The sequence below is a fragment of the Bombina bombina genome, chromosome 6 (genome assembly GCF_027579735.1).
Source record: "Bombina bombina isolate aBomBom1 chromosome 6, aBomBom1.pri, whole genome shotgun sequence".
NCBI lineage: Eukaryota > Metazoa > Chordata > Amphibia > Anura > Bombinatoridae > Bombina > Bombina bombina.
Genome location: NC_069504.1, coordinates 259,342,744 through 259,364,907, shown reverse-complemented (window position 1 = coordinate 259,364,907; position 22,164 = coordinate 259,342,744). Strand labels below are relative to the sequence as shown.

Here is a 22,164-nt window from a genome sequence, read left to right as displayed (position 1 = left end):
TGAAAATAATTTGAAGAAAAAAAAAACATTTTCAGTTTTCGGCCAAGTGCATCCTGGATATTCGGGTTCGGTTGCGGTCCAGAATTTCCATTTCGGTGCATCACTATAAAAAATCATTATAAAGCAAACACAAACTGATATGGGTTAATTTTTCAGAGGATCTCCCTTCTAAAGGATCAGCTGATGGACATAAATTTAAAGCTCTGGTATGTTACGATGTCTTCTGACTGCTCTTAGTGGTCAGCAGGGTAACTTCCTACATGTGATGACTCATGAAAAGAAATTGGATTCCTACTAAAAACTGCCAAAAAGTAATTTTCTTTAATTTATTTTAATGATTAGGCCATTAAAAATCTCATTACCTTATGGAAGATACTATTGTGTACTGCAGCTTTATATTGTTTATCTGACTGTGTAATATGCTATACAATTACTGCTTAGATGAGTAAGCCAGATGAGGAGCTCATACTCATCCATCCATTATTTGGATAACTTCTATACAAAGACAAATGTACTTCTAGTTCATGTTCAGCAGTGCTTCTAGCTATACAGCTGTCATATTAAACTAGTTCGGTTTACCATAGAATTTTACCTTACAATGCTTTAGTACAGAGCTCCTGTCTCTCTGATTTAATTGGTGTTGGGTTTGAGACTTTTCATTTCGAAGAGAAGATTCCTCTATTTTCTAAAAGTGCTTGTTGGTCTGTTGGAATTTTTTTTTTTACAAGGCTCATGGAGGGGCAACCCAGAGACAACCCGTGCAAATTCTAACTATAAAATTAAAATGTATTTTTTATTCATATGTTTGAGTGCGGTCGCTTTCTTTAGTTTTATCATTTCTGTAGGTACCTTACAAAAAACCCATTGAAGTTGATGTTTAAAATCATTTTAAATATATTTTATGCCCCTGTTTCTAATTATGGGTGTATCTATTTTGGAACCTATGCTTCATTGCAGGTATCTGAATATGCAAACACATATCACTGGAATGTAGTGAAAACTAGATTTTAAAATGGAATCACCTTTGACCTAGAGGGAGGCGGGTGATAACCTAAATACCGTGCTTGTAAAATGTAGTGTCCCTTTAAATGCAAAGTAGTCATAGTATATTATACTCGCTTATTGCAGCCAAGGTTCACATTAACTACGTATTAGTAACTTACTTTTTTTTTCTTTCAGAATAGACCTACCCATTTCCCACTGTTACATATATATATTATCCATTTTATTTTGTATACACATTTTTATTGTTCATTGTTTCAGGCTGTCCAAGCTCAACTCAACTCAAAACTCAAGCTTTTACTCATGTATCACATCTAATATTAATTAGTTTTCTACTCTTATACTTAATGTTTTCTGTGATTCTAGCTGGCCGCTGCTGTCCTGGATGCTGTAGAAAACAACACCTTGAGTATTGAACCTGTTGGTTTGCAACCTGTTCGATTTGTGAAAGCCTCAGCAGTAGAATGTGGTGGCCCAAAGTAAGCAAGCTAATGTGATAAAGATAAATCTGTATATGCTAAGTGATTTACATTGCTTTTTTACAAATTAAATTGATCTCTATCCATTTAAAGAATTCTGTAGTACAGGTAGCCTAAGTGTAGTGAGGAGCACACAGATAAGAATTTATGTGCTATAGATTATCATTCAATTCAACATGAATGGGTATCATTTTATGGGCTGCAAATACTGCAAGGGTGATAGTTCTAATATTCCTTATAGTGTCTCTTGGGAATAAATTGAGCAAAAATATAATTATCCAAAAATATACTCAATAAAAGATTATTTCTTTCCTAAGATACATTGAGTCCACGGAGTCCTCAATTACTCATGGGAATATCACTCCTGGCCAACGGGAGGAGGCAAATAGCACCTACAGCAAAGCTGTTAAGTATCCCTCCCCTTCCCACAATCCCCAGTCATTCTCTTTGCCTTCAGTGCAAGAAGGAGGTGAAGTTAGGTGTCTGTTGTGATTTTTCTACAATCAAGATTTTATTATTTTAAAGCCAGAACAGGCTTGCTCTGATCTTTCTGACAAATCTAGGTCTAGCTGTACTCCACGTTAGTCTCTTCAGTAGGGCTGTGGTGGCTTTTTAAGCAGTTAGGAACTTGTGGGGTGGGCCTCACTGTGTTTTCCTAACAGGTTGCTGCCCTTACATATACAGCCAGAGTAGGCTTACTCTGTTCCCTCTTGTGTTCACAGGTCTCTGTGAGGAGTGGCTTCCTCTCATACTGGGTGAGCTGTCCTCCTGCCGGGCAGCCAGAGGTGCAGGCAAGTGCCATTTTGCTTACTTTATATGAATAAAAAAGGAAGTTTGGCACTAAATCAAGTATCTGCACAAGTTTGGGACTGTTATTCCTGTGCTACACTTCAGGAATATTGGGGCAGGGAGCAGGCTTTGGGGCTGGAGAGTTTTATTAGTGGCTCAGTAGGGGTTAAATCGTTTTTATTGACAGCATTTTCTCCAACATAGGTGTGTCCGGTCCACGGCGTCATCCTTACTTGTGGGATATTCTCTTCCCCAACAGGAAATGGCAAAGAGCCCAGCAAAGCTGGTCACATGATCCCTCCTAGGCTCCGCCTACCCCAGTCATTCTCTTTGCCGTTGTACAGGCAACATCTCCACGGAGATGGCTTAGAGTTTTTTAGTGTTTAACTGTAGTTTTTATTATTCAATCAAGAGTTTGTTATTTTAAAATAGTGCTGGTATGTACTATTTACTCTGAAACAGAAAAGAGATGAAGATTTCTGTTTGTATGAGGAAAATGATTTTAGCAACCGTTACTAAAATCCATGGCTGTTCCACACAGGACTGTTGAGAGGAATTAACTTCAGTTGGGGGAACAGTGAGCAGTCTTTTGCTGCTTGAGGTATGACACATTCTAACAAGACGATGTAATGCTGGAAGCTGTCATTTTCCCTATGGGATCCGGTAAGCCATTTTTATTCACACAGTAAATAAGGGCTTCACAAGGGCTTATTAAGACTGTAGACATTTTCTGGGCTAAATCGATCATATTTACACATATTTAGCCTTGAGGAATCATTTAATCTGGGTATTTTTTGTAAAATAATATCGGCGGGCACTGTTTTAGACACTTTATTCTATTGGGGCTTTCCCTAATCATAGTCAGAGCCTCATTTTCGCGCCGGTATGGCGCACTTGTTTTTGAGAACAGCATGACATGCAGCTGCATGTGTGTGGAGCTCTGATACATAGAAAAGTCTTTCTGAAGGCATTATTTGGTATCGTATTCCCCTTTGGGCTTGGTTGGGTCTCAGCAAAGCAGATTCCAGGGACTGTAAAGGGGTTATTTTAAGGGTTAAAGCTTCCAAATTTGGTGTGCAATACTTTTAAGGCTTTAAGACACTGTGGTGAAATTTTGGTGAATTTTGAACAATTCCTTCATACTTTTTCGCAATTGCAGTAATAAAGTGTGTTCAGTTTAAAATTTAAAGTGACAGTAACGGTTTTATTTTAAAACGTTTTTTGTGCTTTGTTATCAAGCTTATGCCTGTTTAACATGTCTGAACTACCAGATAGATTGTGTTCTGACTGTGGGGAAGCCAAGGTTCCTTCTCATTTAAATAGATGTGATTTATGTCATAATAAATTTAGTAAAAATGATGCCCAAGATGATTCCTCAAGTGAGGGGAGTAAGCATGGTACTGCATCATCCCCTCCTTCGTCTACACCAGTTTTGCCCATACAGGAGGCCCCTAGTACATCTAGCGCGCCAATACTCCTTACTATGCAACAATTAACGGCTGTAATGGATAATTCTATCAAAAACATTTTAGCCAATATGCCCACTTATCAGCGAAAGCGCGACTGCTCTGTTTTAGAAAATACTTAAGAGCATGAGGCCGCTGATGATATTGTTTCTGAAGGGCCCCTACACCAGTCTGAGGGGGCCAGGGAGGTTTTGTCTGAGGGAGAAATTTCAGATTCAGGAAAAATTTCTCAACAAGCTGAACCTGATGTGATTACTTTTAAATTTAAGTTGGAACATCTCCGCGCTCTGCTTAAGGAGGTGTTATCCAATTTGGATGATTGTGATTATCTGGTCATTCCAGAAACACTATGTAAAATGGACAAGTTCCTAGAGGCCCCGGGGCCCCCCGAAGCTTTTCCTATACTCAAGCGGGTGGCGTACATTGTTAATAAAGAATGGGACAGGCCCGGTGTACCTTTCGTACCTCCCCCCATATTTAAAAAATTGTTTCCTATAGTCGACCCCAGAAAGGACTTATGGCAGACAGTCCCCAAGGTCGAGGGGGCGGTTTCTACTCTAAACAAGCGCACCACTATACCCATAGAAGATAGTTGTGCTTTCCAAGATCCTATGGATAAAAAATTAGAAGGTTTGCTAAAAAAGATGTTTGTTCAGCAAGGTTACCTTCTACAACCAATTGCATGCATTGTCCCTGTCACTACAGCCGCGTGTTTCTGGTGCGATGAGCTAGAAAAGGCGATTATTAGTAATTCTTCTTCTTATGAGGAGATTATGGACAGAATTCGTGCTCTTAAATTGGCTAATTCTTTCACCCTAGACGCCACCTTGCAATTGGCTAGGTTAGCGGCGAAAAATTCTGGGTTTGCTATTGTGGCGCGCAGAGCGCTTTGGTTAAAATCTTGGTCAGCGGATGCGTCTTCCAAGAACAAATTGTTTGACATTCCTTTCAAGGGGAAAACACTGTTTGGCCCTGACTTGAAAGAGTTTATCTCTGATATCACTGGGGGCAAGGGCCACGCCCTTCCTCAGAATAGGTCTTTCAAGGCCAAAAATAAACCTAATTTTCGTCCCTTTCGCAGAAACGGACCAGCCCCAAGTGCTACGTCCTCTAAGCAGGAGGGTAATACTTCTCAAGCCAATCCAGCCTGGAGACCAAGGCAAGGCTGGAACAAAGGAAAGCAGGCCAAGAAACCTGCCACTGCTCCCAAGACAGCATGAGATGCGGGCCCCCGATCCGGGACCGGATTTGGTGGGGGGCAGACTCTCTCTCTTCACTCAGGCTTGGGCAAGAGATGTTCTGGATCCTTGGGCGCTAGAAATAGTCTTCCAAGGTTATCTTCTGGAAGTGATTCATCCTGTTCCATTAAAAGAACGAGGGATGGGGTTCTACTCCAATCTGTTCGTAGTTCCCAAAAAAGAGGGAACGTTCAGACCAATCTTAGATCTCAAGATCCTAAACAAGTTTCTCAAGGTTCCATCGTCCAAAATGGAAACCATTCGAACAATCCTTCCATCCAGAAAGGTCAATTCTTGACCACGGTGGATTTAAAGGATGCGTATCTACATATTCCTGTCCACAAGGAACATCATCGGTTCCTAAGGTTCGCATTCCTGGACAAGCATTACCAGTTCGTGGCGCTTCCTTTCGGATTAGCCACTGTTCCAAGGATTTTCACAAAGGTACTAGGGTCCCTTCTGGCGGTGCTAAGACCAAGGGGCATTGCTGTAGTACCTTACTTGGACGACATTCTGATTCAAGCGTCGTCCCTTCCTCAAGCAAAGACTCACACGGACATAGTCCTGGCCTTTCTCAGATCTCACGGATGGTAAGTGAACGTGGAAAAGAGTTCTCTATCTCCGTCGACAAGAGTTCCCTTCTTGGGAACAATAATAGACTCCTTAGAAATGAGGATTTTTCTGACAGAGACCAGAAAAACAAAACTTCTAAACTCTTGTCGGATACTTCCTTCCGTTCCTCTTCCTTCCATAGCACAGTGCATGGAAGTGATAGGTTTGATGGTAGCGGCAATGGACATAGTTCCTTTTGCGCGCATTCATCTAAGACCATTTCAATTGTGTATGCTCAGTCAGTGGATTGGGGACTATACAGACTTGTCTCCGAAGATACAAGTAAATCAGAGGACCAGAGACTCACTCCGTTGGTGGCTGTCCCTGGACAACCTGTCGCTAGGGGTGACCTCCCGCAGACCAGAGTGGGTCATTGTCACGACCGACGCCAGTCTGATGGGCTGGGGCGCGGTCTGGGGATCCCTGAAAGCTCAGGGTCTTTGGTCTCGGGAAGAATCTCTTCTACCGATAAATATTCTGGAACTGAGAGCGATATTCAATGCTCTCAAGGCTTGGCCTCAGCTAGTGAGGGCCAAGTTCATACGGTTTCAATCAGACAACATGACGACTGTTGCGTACATCAACCATCAGGGGGGAACAAGGAGTTCCCTGGCGATGGAAGAAGTGACCAAAATCATTCAATGGGCGGAGACTCGCTCCTGCCACCTGTCTACAATCCACATCCCAGGAGTGGAAACTTGGGAAGCGGATTTTCTGATTCGTCAGACATTGCATCCGGGGGTGTGGGAACTCCATCCGGAAATCTTTGCCCAAATCACTCAACTGTGGGGCATTCCAGACATGGATCTGATGGCCTCTCGTCAGAACTTCAAGGTTCCTTGCTACGGGTCCAGATCCAGGGATCCCAAGGCGACTCTAGTAGATGCACTAGTAGCACCTTGGACCTTCAACCTAGCTTATGTATTCCCGCCGTTTCCTCTCATCCCCAGGCTGGTAGCCAGGATCAATCAGGAGAGGGCGTAGGTGATCTTGATAGCTCCTGCGTAACCACGCAGGACTTGGTAGGCAGATCTGGTGAATATGTCATCGGCTTCACCATGGAAGCTACCTTTGAGACTAGACCTTCTTGTTCAAGGTCCGTTCGAACATCCGAATCTGGTCCTACTCCAGCTGACTGCTTGGAGATTGAACGCTTGATCTTATCAAAGCGAGGGTTCTCAGATTCTGTTATTGATACTCTTGTTCAGGCCAGAAAGCCTGTAACTAGAAAAATTTACCACAAAATATGGAAAAAATATCTGTTGGTGTGAATCTAAAGGATTCCCTTGGGACAAGGTAAAGATTCCTAGGATTCTATCCTTTCTTCAAGAAGGATTGGAGAAAGGATTATCTGCAAGTTCCTTGAAGGGACAGATTTCTGCCTTGTCTGTGTTACTTCACAAAGAGCTGGCAGCTGTGCCAGATGTTCAAGCCTTTGTTCAGGCTCTGGTTAGAATCAAGCCTGTTTACAAACCTTTGACTCCTCCTTGGAGTCTCAACTTAGTTCTTTCAGTTCTTCAGGGGGTTCCGTTTGAACCCTTACATTCCGTTGATATTAAGTTATTATCTTGGAAAGTTTTGTTTTTGGCTGCAATTTCTTCCGCTAGAAGAGTTTCAGAATTATCTTCTCTGCAGTGTTCTCCTCCTTATCTGGTGTTCCATGCAGATAAGGTGGTTTTACGTACTAAACCTGGTTTTCTTCCAAAAGTTGTTTCTAACAAAAACATTAACCAGGAGATAGTCGTGCCTTCTTTGGGTCCGAAACCAGTTTCGAAGAAGGAACGTTTGTTGCACAATTTGGATGTTGTTCGCGCTCTAAAATTCTATTTAGATGCTACAAAGGATTTTAGACAAACATCTTCCTTGTTTGTTGTTTATTCTGGTAACAGGAGAGGTCAAAAAGCAACTTCTACCTCTCTCTCTTTTTGGATTAAAAGCATCATCAGATTGGCTTACGAGACTGCCGGACGGCAGCCTCCTGAAAGAATCACAGCTCATTCCACTAGGGCTGTGGCTTCCACATGGGCCTTCAAGAACGAGGCTTCTGTTGATCAGATATGTAGGGCAGCGACTTGGTCTTCACTGCACACTTTTACCAAATTTTACAAGTTTGATACTTTTGCTTCTTCTGAGGCTATTTTTTGGGAGAAAGGTTTTGCAAGCCGTGGTGCCTTCCATTTAGGTGACCTGATTTGCTCCCTCCCTTCATCCGTGTCCTAAAGCTTTGGTATTGGTTCCCACAAGTAAGGATGACGCCGTGGACCGGACACACCTATGTTGGAGAAAACAGAATTTATGTTTACCTGATAAATTACTTTCTCCAACGGTGTGTCCGGTCCACGGCCCGCCCTGGTTTTTTAATCAGGTCTGATGATTTATTTTCTTTAACTACAGTCACCACGGTATCATATGGTTTCTCCTATGCAAATATTCCTCCTTAACGTCGGTCGAATGACTGGGGTAGGCGGAGCCTAGGAGGGATCATGTGACCAGCTTTGCTGGGCTCTTTGCCATTTCCTGTTGGGGAAGAGAATATCCCACAAGTAAGGATGACGCCGTGGACCGGACACACCGTTGGAGAAAGTAATTTATCAGGTAAACATAAATTCTGTTTTTTTTACAATTGCCTTATCTGGAAATATGGGGCAGACTTCAACTTCGTATTTTGGGCAATAGTTAGTCCGCCGGAGCGCCTCTGCTCTCTGTGGGAGGCGGAATTTTCTGAGGCGGTAAAAATCTTCCTGCACAGTGCGCGCTTTTCATTAAGAAGCGACATAGCCGTTAGCGGAAGTGGAAGTGTTTGCAGTTTCTTCTGTAGATTGAGCAGCATATCCGAGCGGTGAAGCTGTTAAAGAACGTCTGTTAGACACTTTGAGTTTCCAGTACTCATGCAGAACTGCAGAGGGGGCAGGTACGCTGAGGTGTAGAGTTGCCTGTGTCTCGTTTTTCTGTGTTATTAAATACACTAAGCCTCAATTTTCCTTTTTTGTAACTTTTGCTTAGCTATAAAAGTTTCTGTTGAATGTTGCTTTTCTAGCCTTGTTTGCTTTTGGGGGCTAATCTTAAAGGGACAATAGTGGATTTTTTTGATTTTTTTTAATCTGTTTCTGGCAAGATGGACCAAGAGTCTGTGTCGCTTGCTGAATGCAAGCTTTGTTCAGAGAACCAAGTTGAACCGCCATTACCTTTTTTTCTCTGATTGTGTTCAGAGAGCTTTAATGTACAAGTACAGACTTTTTGTCACTGAGCCACTACTCTCTCAGGATGATCAGACAGTGCCGCAGCTTTCTCCTCAAGTGTCCCAAGCCTTAACACAGTCAGTGCCCTGTGGTTCCTCTCAATCTCCTGGAGGAATATATTTGCGTGCAGAAAAGTGGAAGGGGCAATTTCTACTCTGACTAAGGAGGATAGTTGCTTGTTCAAGGACCCTATGCATAAGAAGCTGGAGGCTTTCTTTAAAAAGATGTATATTCATCAGGGTCTCCAATGGCAACCAGCGGTGTGTATTGCTACTGTGACAAGTGCGGCGGCCTATTGGTTTGACGCCTTGTCTGAGTCTCTTCAAGCAGAGACTCCTTTTGGAGGAACTTCAAGATAGGATCAAGGCTCTTTAGTTAGCCAATTCCTTTATTATTGATGCCTCTTTGCAGGTCATCAAAATGGGTGCCAAGATATCTGGTTTTGCGATCTTGGTGCGCAGAGCTTTATGGCTAAAGTCCTGGTCAGTGGATGTTTCCTCTAAGTCTAAACTTTTGGCAATTCCTTAAAAGGGTAAGACCTTGTTTGGGCCGGTTTTGGCAGAAATGATTTCCGATATCACTGGCGGTAAGGTATCTTTTCTGCCACAGGACAAGAAGAATAGGCCGAATTATTTTCGTTCTTTTTGTAACTTCAGAGATAAATCTTCCCCCTCCTCTGCCAAGCAGGAGCAGTTCAAGCCTTCTTAGAAGCCCAGTCAGTCTTGGCACAAGGGGAAGCAATCCAAGAAGACTGCAGCTGAGCCCAAGTCAGCATGAAGGGTTGGCCCCCGATCCAGGACTGGATCAAGTAGGGGGCATACTCTCTGTTTTCCCAGGCATGGATACGGGATGTTCCAGATCCGTGGGCCGTAGACATAGTATTATTATTATTATTATCATTTATTTGTATAGCGCCGACAAATTCCGTAGCACTGGGTACAATGATAGGGGTATACAACGACAAAGATTTGTGATACAATACAAAACATATCAAGACTAAACAAATCTAGCACAGGAGGAAGAGGGCCCTGCTCCGGAGAGCTCACAGTCTATAGGTTTAGGGTGCAGAGACATAAGGTTGGGTTAGCTTGTTACATCGGTTGTATTTGCAGCAGTGAGTTAGGCAGTTTATGTACATGTATTAGCTTGGTTCGGATGCGGGATGGAGGAGAGATGGTAAGCCTCTCTTAATAGGTGGGTTTTCAAGGATCTTCTGAAGCTATACAAGGTTGGAGACAGTCTGATGGAGCGGGGTAGAGAGTTCCAGAGGACAGGAGCAGCACGTGCGAAGTCTTGGAGGCGGGAGTGGGATGTAGAGATAACAGGAGTGTAGAGACGTAGGTCAGAGGTTGATTGAAGAGGACGGGATGGGGAGTATTTCACGATGAGAGAGGAAATATAGTTGGGAGTTAGACTGTTGAGTGCTTTTTAGGTTAGGGCTAATACTTTAAATTGTATTCTGGAGTGTATGGGGAGCCAGTGTAGAGACTGGCAGAGCGGGGCAGCTGATGTAGATCGTCTACTTAGGTGGATGAGTCTAGCAGAAGCATTCATAATAGATTGGAGGGAGGAGAGGCGGTGTTTTGGAAGGCCATTTAAGAGTAGATTGCAATAATCAATGCGTGACAGGATGAGGGAATGAATAAGTATTTTTGTAGTTTTTTGAGTAAGGAAGGGACGAATTATGGAAATGTTGCGTAGGTGTGAACGGCAGGATTTGGTAAGCTTTTGTATATGTGGGTTGAATGTGAGTTCTGAGTCTAGTGTGACCCCAAGGCAGCGGACCTGGGGTGAGGTGTTGAGAATAGAGTCTCCAACCATCAGAGAAATATCAGGTGTCGGATGTCTCGAAGAGGGGGGAATAAGAAGCAGCTCAGTTTTGGACAGATAGTATCCCAGGGTTACAAACTAGAATTCTAGACCGTTCCTCCCAAAGGCAGGTTTCTCCTCTCAAGATTATCTGCAGACCAAATATAAAGAGGGGTGTTCTTTAAATGTGTACAGGACCTTTACCTTATGGGAGTGATAGTTCCAGTACAAGAACAGGGTCTAGGGTTCTATGCCAATCTGTTTGTGGTTCCCTTTTCTAGATCTGAAGAGTCTAAACAAATTTCTCAGAGTGCCGTCCTTCAGGATGGAGACTATCCGTTCCATTCTTCCTCTAGTGCAAGAAGGTCAGTTCATGTCGACCTTAGACCTGAAGGATGCGTACCTCCCCATTTACAGGGATCATCACAGATTCCTAAGACTTGCCTTACTGGACAGACACTTTCAGTTAGTGGCTCTTCCTTTTGGCCTTGCCAAAGCTCCCAACATTTTCTCAAAGGTTCTGGGCCACTCTTTTGGCAGTGATTCGGTCTCGGGGAGTTGCTGTGGCGCCCTATCTGGACGACATTCTGGTACAGGCACCATCTTTTCTACTTGCAAAATCTCACACAGAGATCTTGTTGTCTTTTCTTCACGTTCATGGATGGAAGGTGAATTTGGGAAAGAGTTCCCTTGTCCTGGTCACAAGGGTGGTATTTCTAGGAACAATTATAGATTCCCTTTCAATGAAGATATTCCTGACGGAAGTGAGAAAAGAAGAGATTCTTTCCTCTTGCCTATCTCTACAGTCTGCTGTACAACCATCAGTGGCCCAATGTATGGAAGTGATTGGTCTGATGGTAGCCTCCATGGACATAGTTCCTTTTACACAATTCCATCCGAGTGCTCTGCCACTATGCATGTTCAGTCAATGGAACGGGGATTATGCAGATCTGTCTCAGAAGATAGTTCTAGATCAGAAGACAAGAGACTCTTTTGTGGTGGCTGTCTCAAGAACATCTGTCTCAGGGGACATGCTTTCAGAGACTTTCATGGGTGATTGTGACCACGGACGCCAGCCTGGTGGGCTGGGAAGCAGTCTGGGACTCGTTGAAGGTGCAGGGACTTTGGTCTTAGGAGAGGAATCTGCTCTTCCCAACTGGAGTTGAGAGCGATCTTCAATGCCTTGTTGGCTTGGCCTCAGCCCGGTTCATCAGGTTCCAGTCAGACAACATAACCTCGGTGGCTTACATCAACCACCAGGGAGTAACTCTGAGTTCATTGGCCACGAAAGAGGTCGCTCGGATCATTCAGTGAGTGGAAGCTCACAATTGTTGGCTATCTGCAGTCCACATTCCAGGAGTGGACAACTGGGAAGTGGATTTCCTGAGCAGACAGACTTTTCATCTGGGGGAGTGGGAACTCCATCCAGAGGTGTTCTCCAGATTAACCATCAAATAGGGGGTTCCGGAATTGGATCTGGTGGCGTCCAGACAGAACGCCAAGCTTCCAAAGTACGGTTCAAGGTCAAGGGATCCTCAGGCATTTCTGATAGATGCTCTGGCAGTTCCTTGGAAATTCAGGTTGGCATACCTATTTCCTCCGTTTGCTCTCCTTCCACGAGTCATTGCTTGTATGAAGCAGGAGAGAGCGTTGGTAATTCTAATAGCTCCTGCGTGACCTTGCAGGATTTGGAATGCAGACCTAGTGAAAATGTTGTCTCTGCCTTTGTGGAGACTTCCTCTGAGGAAAGACCTTCTACTTCAGGGTCCGTTTCTTCATCCAAATCTCTTTTCTCTGAAGCTTACTGTTTGGAGATTGAACGCTTAATTTTATCTAAGCGTAGATTTTCTGAGTCGGTCATTGAGACCATGGTTCAGGCTCGTAAGCCTGTTACTAGGAAGATTTACCATAATATATGACGTAAATATCTTTTTTGGTGTGTATCCAAGCGCTACTCTTGCAGTAGGGTCAGGATTCCAAGGATTTTATCTTTTCTCCAAGAGGGTCTGGAGAAAGGTTTATCTGTCAGTACCTTAAAGGGACAGATTTCTGCTCTATCTGTGTTGCTGCACAAGCGTTTGGCGGATGTGCCAGATGTGCAATCCTTTTGTCAGGCCTTGGTTAGAATTAGGCCTGTGTTTAAATTTGTTGCTCCTCCGTGGAGTCTTAATCTTGTTCTTAAAGTTTTGCAACAGGCTCCATTTGAGCCTATGCATTCTATAGATATTAAGTTATCTTGGAAAGTTTTGTTTCTTACAGCTATCTCTTCTGCTCGAAGAGTTTCTGAACTTTTTGCTTTGCAGTGCGACTCGCCTTATCTCATATTTCATGCCGATCAGGGTAATCTTCGCACAAAGTTTGGTTTTCTTCTGAAGGTTGTGTTATACAGAAATATTAATCAAGAGATTGTGGTTCCTTCTCTGTGCCCCAATCCTTCTTCTCATACGGAACGACTGTTGCACTACCTGGATGTTGTGCGTGCTCTAAAATTTTATTTGCAGGCGACTAAGGATTTTCGTCAGTCTTCTGCATTGCTTGTTTGTTTCTTCTTTTCTCCATTTTCTTCCATCGAATGACTGGGGATTGTGGGAAGGGGAGGGATACTTGACAGCTTTGCTGTAGGTGCACTTTGCCTCCTCCTGTTGGCCAGGAGTGATATTCCCATCAGTAATTGAAGGCTCCATGGACTCACTGTATCCGGAAAGAAATTTATCAGGTAAGCATACATTTTTGGGTTTTTTTTGCAAATGGTTCCAGAGTGAACCATCATATCTGCCCATTCTTATAAAGCATGGCCTTTTTCTCAGCATTTTGTTTAAAAGGATAGTAAACACCTTGAGAGTTTTATTTTTCTTTCATGTAATTAGCAAGAGTCCATGAGCTAGTGACGTATGGGATATACATTCCTACCAGGAGGGGCAAAGTTTCCCAAACCTTAAAATGCCTATAAATACACCCCTCACCACACCCACAATTCAGTTTTACAAACTTTGCCTCCGATGGAGGTGGTGAAGTAAGTTTGTGCTAGATTCTACGTTGATATGCGCTCCGCAGCAAGTTGGAGCCCGGTTTTCCTCTCAGCGTGCAGTGAATGTCAGAGGGATGTGAGGAGAGTATTGCCTATTTGAATGCAGTGATCTCCTTCTACGGGGTCTATTTCATAGGTTCTCTGTTATCGGTCGTAGAGATTCATCTCTTACCTCCCTTTTCAGATCGACGATATACTCTTATATATACCATTACCTCTGCTGATTCTCGTTTCAGTACTGGTTTGGCTTTCTACAAACATGTAGATGAGTGTCCTGGGGTAAGTAAATCTTATTTTCTGTGACACTCTAAGCTATGGTTGGGCACTTTGTTTATAAAGTTCTAAATATATGTATTCAAACATTTATTTGCCTTGACTCAGAATGTTCAACATTCCTTATTTTTCAGACAGTCAGTTTCATATTTGGGATAAATGCATTTGTTTCAATCATTTTTTCTTACCTTAAAAAATTTGACTTTTTCCCTGTGGGCTGTTAGGCTCGCGGGGGCAGAAAATGCTTCATTTTATTGCGTCATTCTTGGCGCTGACTTTTTTGGCGCAAATTTTTTTTTCTGTTTCCGGCGTCATACGTGTCGCCGGAAGTTGCGTCATTTTTTGATGTTTTTTTGCGTCAAAAATGTCGGCGTTCCGGATGTGGCGTCATTTTTGGCGCCAAAAGCATTTAGGCGCCAAATAATGTGGGCGTCTTTTTTGGCGCTAAAAAATATGGGCGTCATTTTTGTCTCCACATTATTTAAGTCTCATTATTTATTGCTTCTGGTTGCTAGAAGCTTGTTCTCTGGCATTTTTTTCCCATTCCTGAAACTGTCATTTAAGGAATTTGATCAATTTTGCTTTATATGTTGTTTTTTTCTTTTACATATTGCAAGATGTTCCACGTTGCAACTGAGTCAGAAGATACTTCAGGAAAATCACTGCCCAGTGCTGGAGCTACCAAGCTAAGTGTATCTGCTATAAACTTTTGGTATCTGTTTCTCCAGCTGTTGTTTGTATTGCATGTCATGTCAAACTTATTAATGCAGATAAAATTTCCTTTAGTACTGTTACATTACCTGTTGCTATTCCGTCAACATCTAATTTTCAGAGTGTTCCTGATAACATAAGAGATTTTATTTTTTTAAATCCATTAAGAAGGCTATGTCTGTTATTTCTCCTTCTAGTATACATAAAAGTCTTTTAAAAACTTCTCTTTTTTCAGATGAATTTTTAAATGAACATCATCATTCTGATACTGATAATGGTTCTTCTGGTTCAGAGGTTTCTGTCTCAGAGGTTGATGCTGATAAATCTTTGTATTTGTTCAAGATGGAATTTATTCGTTCTTACTTAAAGAAGTATTATTTGCATTAGAAATAGAGGATTCTGGTCCTCTTGATACTAAATGTAAACGTTTAAATAAGGTTTTTAAATCTCCTGTAGTTATTCCAGAAGTGTTTTATCTCCCTGATGCTATTTCTGAAGTAATTTCCAGGGAATGGAATAATTTGGGTAATTTATTTACTCCTTCTTGACGTTTAAGCAATTATATCCTGTGCCATCTGACAGATTAGAGTTTTTTTGGGACAAAAATCCCTAAGGTTATGGGGCTGTCTCTACTCCTGCTAATGTACTACTATTCCTACGGCAGATAGTACTTCATTTAAGGATCCTTTAGATAGGAAAATTGAATCCTTTCTAAGAAAAGCTTACTTATGTTCAGGTAATCTTCTTAGACCTGCTATATTTTTAGCGGATGTTGCTGCAGCTTCAACTTTTTGGTTAGAAGCTTTAGCGCAACAAGTAACAGATCATAATTTTATAGCATTATTATTCTATAACATGCTAATAATTTTATTGGTGATACCATCTTTTGATATCATTAGAGTTGATGTCAGGTATATGTCTCTAGCTATTTTAGCTAGAAAAGCTTTATGGATTAAACTTGGAATGCTGATATGTCTTCTAAGTCAACTTTGCTTTCCCTTTCTTTCCAGGGTAAATAATCATTTTCTTTCCTTTCCTCACAACAAGGAACAAAAGCCTGATCCTTCATCCTCAGGAGCGGTATCAGTTTGGAAACTATTTCCAGTTTGGAATATATCCAAGCCTTATAGAAACCTATAGCCAGCTCCTAAGTACCTATGAAGGTGCGGCCCTTATTCCAGCTCAGCTGGTATGGGGCAGATTACGTTTTCTTCAAAGAAATTTGGATCAATTCCGTTCTCAATCTCTGGTTTCAGAACATTGTTTCAGAAAGGTACAGAATTGGCTTCAAGTTAAGGCCTCCTGCTAAGAGATTTTTTTCTTTCCCGTGTCCCAGTTAACACAGCAAAGGCTCAGCATTTCTGAAATGTGTTTCAGATCTAGAGTTGGCTGGAGTATTTATGCCAGTTCCAGTTCTGGAACAGGGGCTGGGGTTTTATTTTATCTCTTCATTGTACCAAAGAAGGTCAATTCCTTCAGACCAGTTCCGGATCTATCATTATTGAATCGTTATGTTAGGATACCAACATTCAAGATGGTTACTGTAGGACTATCCTGCCTTTTGTTTAGCAAGGGCATTATATGTCTACAATAGATTTACAGGATGTGTATCTGCATATTCCGATTCATCCAGATCACTTTTAGTGTCTGAGATTCTCTTTTTAGACAAGCATTACCGGTTTTGTGGCTCTACCGTTTGGCTTAGCCTCAGTTCCAAGAATTTTTTTCAAAGGTTCTCGGTGCCCTTCTTTCTGTAATCAGAGAACAGGGTTTTGGTATTTCCTTATTTGGATGATATCTTGGTACTTGCTCAGTCTTCTCATTTTCGAAGAATCTCATACGAATCGACTTGTGTTGTTTCTTCAAGTTCATGGTTGGAGGATCAATTTACCAATCAGTTCATTGATTCCTCAGACAAGGGTAACCTTTTTAGGTTTCTAGATAGATTCAGTGTCTATGACTCTGTCCTTGTCAGACAAGAGAAGTTTAACATTGATATCAGCTTGTCAAAACCTTCAGTCACTATCATTCCCTTTGGTAGCCTTATGCATGGAAATGTTGGGTCTTAGGACTGCCGCATCAGATGCGATCTCCTTTGCTCGTTTTCACATGCGACCTCTTCAGCTCTGTATGCTGAACCAATGGTACAGGGATTACTCAAGATATCTCAATTAATATCTTTAAACCGATTTTACTACACTCTCTGACATGGTGGACAGATCACCATCGTTTAGTTCAGGGGGCTTCTTTGTTCTTCCGACCTGGACTATAATCTCAACAGATGCAAGTCTTACAGGTTGGGGAGCTGTGTGGGGGTATCTGACGGCACAAGGGGTTTGGGAATCTCAGGAGGTGAGATTTCCGATCAATATTTTGGAACTCCGTGCAATTTTCAGAGCTCTTCAGTCTTGGCCTCTTCTGAAGAGAGAGTTGTTCATTTGTTTTCAGATAGACAATGTCACAACTGTGGCATACATCAATCATCAAGGAGGGACTCACAGTCCTCTGGCTATGAAAGAAGTATCTCGAATTTTGGTTTGGGCGGAATCCAGCTCCTGTCTAATCTCTGTGGTTCATATCCCAGGTATGGACAATTGGAAAGCGGATTATCTCAGTCGCCAAACATTGCATCCGGGCGAATGGTCTCTTCACCCAGAGGTATTTCTTCAGATTGTTCAAATGTGGGAACTTCCAGAAATAGATCTGATGGCTTCTCATCTAAACAAGAAACTTCCCAGGTATCTGTCCAGATCCCGGGATCCTCAGGCGGAGGCAGTGGATGCATTATCACTTCCTTGGAAGTATCATCCTGCCTATATCTTTCCGCCTCTAGTTCTTCTTCCAAGAGTAATCTCCAAGATTCTGAAGGAATGCTAGTTTGTTCTGCTGGTAGCTCCGGCATGGCCTCACAGGTTTTGGTATGCGGATCTTGTCCGGATGGCCTCTTGCCAACCGTGGACTCTTCCGTTAAGACCAGACCTTCTGTCTCAAGGTCCTTTTTTCCATCAGGATCTGAAATCCTTAAATTTAAAGGTATGGAGATTGAACGCTTGATTCTTGGTCAAAGAGGTTTCTCTGACTCTGTGATTAATACTATGTTACAGGCTCGTAAATCTGTATCCAGAGAGATATATTATAGAGTCTGGAAGACTTATATTTCTTGGTGTCTTTCTCATCATTTTTCTTGGCATTCTTTTAGAATACCGAGAATATTACAGTTTCTTCAGGATGGTTTAGATAAGGGTTTGTCCGCAAGTTCCTTGAAAGGACAAATCTCTGCTCTTTCTGTTCTTTTTCACAGAAAGATTGCTATTCTTCCTGATATTTATTGTTTTGTACAAGCTTTGGTTCGTATAAAGCCTGTCATTAAGTCACTTTCTCCTCCTTGGAGTTTGAATTTGGTTCTGGGGGCTCTTCAAGCTCCTCCATTTGAACCTATGCATTCATTGGACATTAAATTACTTTCTTGGAAAGTTTTGTTCCTTTTGGCCATCTCTTCTGCCAGAAGAGTTTCTGAATTATCTGCTCTTTCTTGTGAGTCTCCTTTTCTGATTTTTCATCAGGATAAGGCGGTGTTGCGAACTTCTTTTGAATTTTTACCTAAGTTGTGAATTCCAACAACATTAGTAGAGACATTGTGGTTCCTTCATTATGTCCTAATCCTAAGAATTCTAAGGAGAAATCGTTGCATTCTTTGGATGTTGTTAGAGCTTTGAAATATTATGTTGAAGCTACTAAGTCTTTCCGAAAGACTAATAGTTTATTTGTTATCTTTTCCGGTTCTAGAAAGGCCAGAAAACTTCTGCCATTTTTTTGGCATCTTGGTTGAAATCTTTAATTCATCTTGCCTATGTTGAGTCGGGTAAAACTCCGCCTCAGAGGATTACAGCTCATTCTACTAGGTCAGTTTCTACTTCCTGGGCGTTTAGGAATGAAGCTTCGGTTGATCAGATTTGCAAAGCGGCAACTTGGTCCTCTTTGCATACTTTTACCAAATTCTACCATTTTGATGTATTTTCTTCTTCCGAAGCAGTTTTTGGTAGAAAAGTACTTCAGGCAGCGGTTTCAGTTTGAATCTTCTGCTTATGTTTTTCATTAAACTTTATTTTGGGTGTGGATTATTTTCAGCAGGAATTGGCTGTCTTTATTTTATCCCTCCCTCTCTAGTGACTCTTGTGTGGAAAGATCCACATCTTGGGTAGTCATTATCCCATACGTCACTAGCTCATGGACTCTTGCTAATTACATGAAAGAAAACATAATTTATGTAAGAACTTACCTGATAAATTCATTTCTTTCATATTAGCAAGAGTCCATGAGGCCCGCCCTTTTTTTGTGGTGGTTATGATTTTTTTGTATAAAGCACAATTATTCCAATTCCTTATTTTATATGCTTTCGCACTTTTTTCTTATCACCCCACTTCTTGGCTATTCGTTAAACTGAATTGTGGGTGTGGTGAGGGGTGTATTTATAGGCATTTTAAGGTTTGGAAAACTTTGCCCCTCCTGGTAGGAATGTATATCCCATACGTCACTAGCTCATGGACTCTTGCTAATATGAAAGAAATGAATTTATCAGGTAAGTTCTTACATAAATTATGGTTTTATAAAATGTTTAACTAAGCGTAATGTAACACATTTTAAAATATTCTTTCATAGATTATTTAGTTCTGAAAATTGTGAATTTTTGAATTCTCAACTTGAAAGGCATCATGCTGACTTCTCAAAGCTAACCCTGCTACATGTACTGTGTGGCCAAAAGTATGTGAGAAACTGATGTTGGACAAAAATGTTTGGTTTGCAATTGGCCTTCCATTTCATCCCAAAATTGTTTAATGGGGTTGATGGCAGGGCTCTTTGCAGGTCACTTAATTCCTCGACAGTCATACTGTTACAACATAGTCTGAAATACCTAAATGTCTATGTATTCTATAGCATTAAGATGACATTTCACTATTACTAAGGGGCCTAGCACAAACTTTGAAAAACAGACCTAGAGTATTATTCATTCTCCAACAAACTTTACAGTTTTACACTTAGATTCTTCCTTCAGGCTACAAGATAGTGAGGCAGGATTCATTACTCCAGAGAACGTTTCCACTGTTTTAGAGTCCAGTGTTTACATCACTCCAGCTGACACTTGACCCCCGGCGCACAGTTCTTTTTCTTATGTTGCTTCTAGAGGCAGTATGGAACTCTGTAGTGAGTTTTGCAACAGATGATAGGTCATTTTTACTTGCTATGCACTTTATCACTTAGTGACCCCACTCTGTCCGTTTGCGGGGTCTACCATTCGTGACTGGGCTGTTGTTGCTTCTGGATGCTTCCAGTTCACAACAATAGCACTTATTGTTAACTGAGGCAGACCTAGAAAGGGAGAAATTTCACATACTGCGTTGTGGCAAAGGGGTCATCCCACGTTTAAAGTCACTTACCTCTTCAGTATGACCTGGTTTCCTGACAGTTTAGTCTATGGAGATTTCATAGCTATATGCTGTGTTTTTTGCACCTCTTGGCAATAAGTCAGGCTGAACTACCTGAACGCAATTATAAGGAGTGTCCACATACTTTTGGCCATATAGTGTATCTCTCCTTAATTGACCTTAACTGATAACTGCAAAAAAATGCATTTTATTAGACATGTCACGTGCATTCAGAAGTTTCCGATGCCTCTGAATGCGGAAGAAGGGGCCACTCACAGCATTCGGCTCTTGTGAAAGTACAACACACTAAGATCTGGATTTGCACAGAAGAAATCCGGCACAGAAAAGAGCCAAATGCCATGAGCGGCCACCTTCTTCCACATTTAGAGGCATCGGAAACCACTGAATGCATGTCTACATTTTATAACAACATTATGACCATGACTAGTCTTGTTGTTTGCAGACTCGAGCCCCGATTGGCTCCTCTAAATAAGGCAAATGGTGGATGGGGTTTGTCTACTGAAAAACAATTACAGTAAAAAGCATGTTAACTGTTTGTTTTTCTTTCCTAAGATATGGTGAGTCCTCAATTATTACGGCGTCCTCAATTACTGTTCAGAATATCACTCCTGGCCAGCAGGAGGAGGCAAAGAGCACCACAGCTAAGCTGTTATGTATCACTCCCCTTCCCACAAACCCTAGTCATTCTGTTTGCCTTCGTACATGGAGGAGGTGAAGATTTTGGTGTCTGATGAAATTATATTTCTCCAACATAGGTGTGTCCGGTCCACGGCGTCATCCTTACTTGTGGGATATTCTCTTCCCCAACAGGAAATGGCAAAGAGCCCAGCAAAGCTGGTCATATGATCCCTCCTAGGCTCCGCCTACCCCAGTCATTCTCTTTGCCGTTGCACAGGCAACATCTCCACGGAAATGGCTAAGAGTTTTTTGGTGTTTAAATGTAGTTTTTATTCTTCAATCAAGTGTTTGTTATTTTAAAATAGTGCTGGTATGTACTATTTACTCTGAAACAGAAAAGAGAAGAAGATTTCTGTTTGTGAGAGGAAGATGATTTTAGCAAACGTTACTAAAATCGATTGCTGTTTCCACACAGGACTGTTGAGATGAAGTAACTTCAGTTGGGGGAAGCAGTTGGCAGACTTTTCTGCCTGAGGTATGATGGCCACATTTCTAACACGACTTGGTAATGCTGGAAGGCTGTCATTTTCCCTATGGGGACCGGTAAGCCATTTTCTTAGATTAAGTATGAGAATAAAGGCTTTATAAGGGCTTAAAAAACTGGTAGACATTTTTCTGGGCTAAAACGATTACTTGCTAAGCATATTTGACAGATTATAGCGCTTTATAATTATTATAATCTTGGGGATTGTGTTAAAAAACGGCAGGCACTGTATGAACACCTTTTTCAGATGGGGGCCTTTCTCTAGTCATAGGCAGAGCCTCATTTTCGCGCCACTAATGCGCAGTTGTTTTTGGAAGGCAAGGCATGCAGATGCATGTGTGAGGAGCTAAGATACACTGAAAAAGCTTACAGAAGGCGTCATTTGGTATCGTATTCCCCTCTGGGCTTGGTTGGGTCTCAGCAAAGCAGATTCCTGGGACTGTATAGGGGTTAAATGTAAAAACAGCTCCGGTTCCGTTATTTTAAGGGTTAAAGCTTTCAAATTTGGTGTGCAATACTTTTAAGGCTTTAAGACACTGTGGTGAAATTTTGGTGAACAATTGCTTCATACTTTTTCGCATATTCAGTAATAAAGTGTGTTCTGTTTAAAATTTAAAGTGACAGTAACGGTTTTATTTTAAAACGTTTTTTGTGCTTTGTTGACAAGTTTAAGCCTGTTTAACATGTCTGAACCATCAGATAAACGATGTTCTATATGTATGAAAGCCAATGTGTCTCCCCATTTAAATATATGTGATAATTGTGACATGGTGTCCAAACAAAGTAGGGACAATGATGCCACAGATAATAATAGTGCCCAAGATGATTCTTCAGATGAGGGGAGTAAGCATGGTACTGCATCACCCCCTTCTGTGTCTACACCAGTTTTGCCCACACAAGAGGCCCCTAGTA

General features: G+C 41.7%; 1 protein-coding gene across 7 annotated transcripts in view; it reads left to right on the top strand.

The window, feature by feature from the left end:
- Window positions 1-22,164, top strand: part of RAB3IP (RAB3A interacting protein) — a 318,282-nt gene that overhangs the window by 249,865 nt on the left and 46,253 nt on the right. For all 7 annotated transcript variants that reach the window (XM_053716791.1, XM_053716793.1, XM_053716792.1 and 4 more), the window contains one exon: window positions 1,369-1,481. In XM_053716791.1, the coding sequence (XP_053572766.1) occupies window positions 1,369-1,481 (113 nt within the window). The remainder of the gene's footprint in view (window positions 1-1,368; window positions 1,482-22,164) is intronic.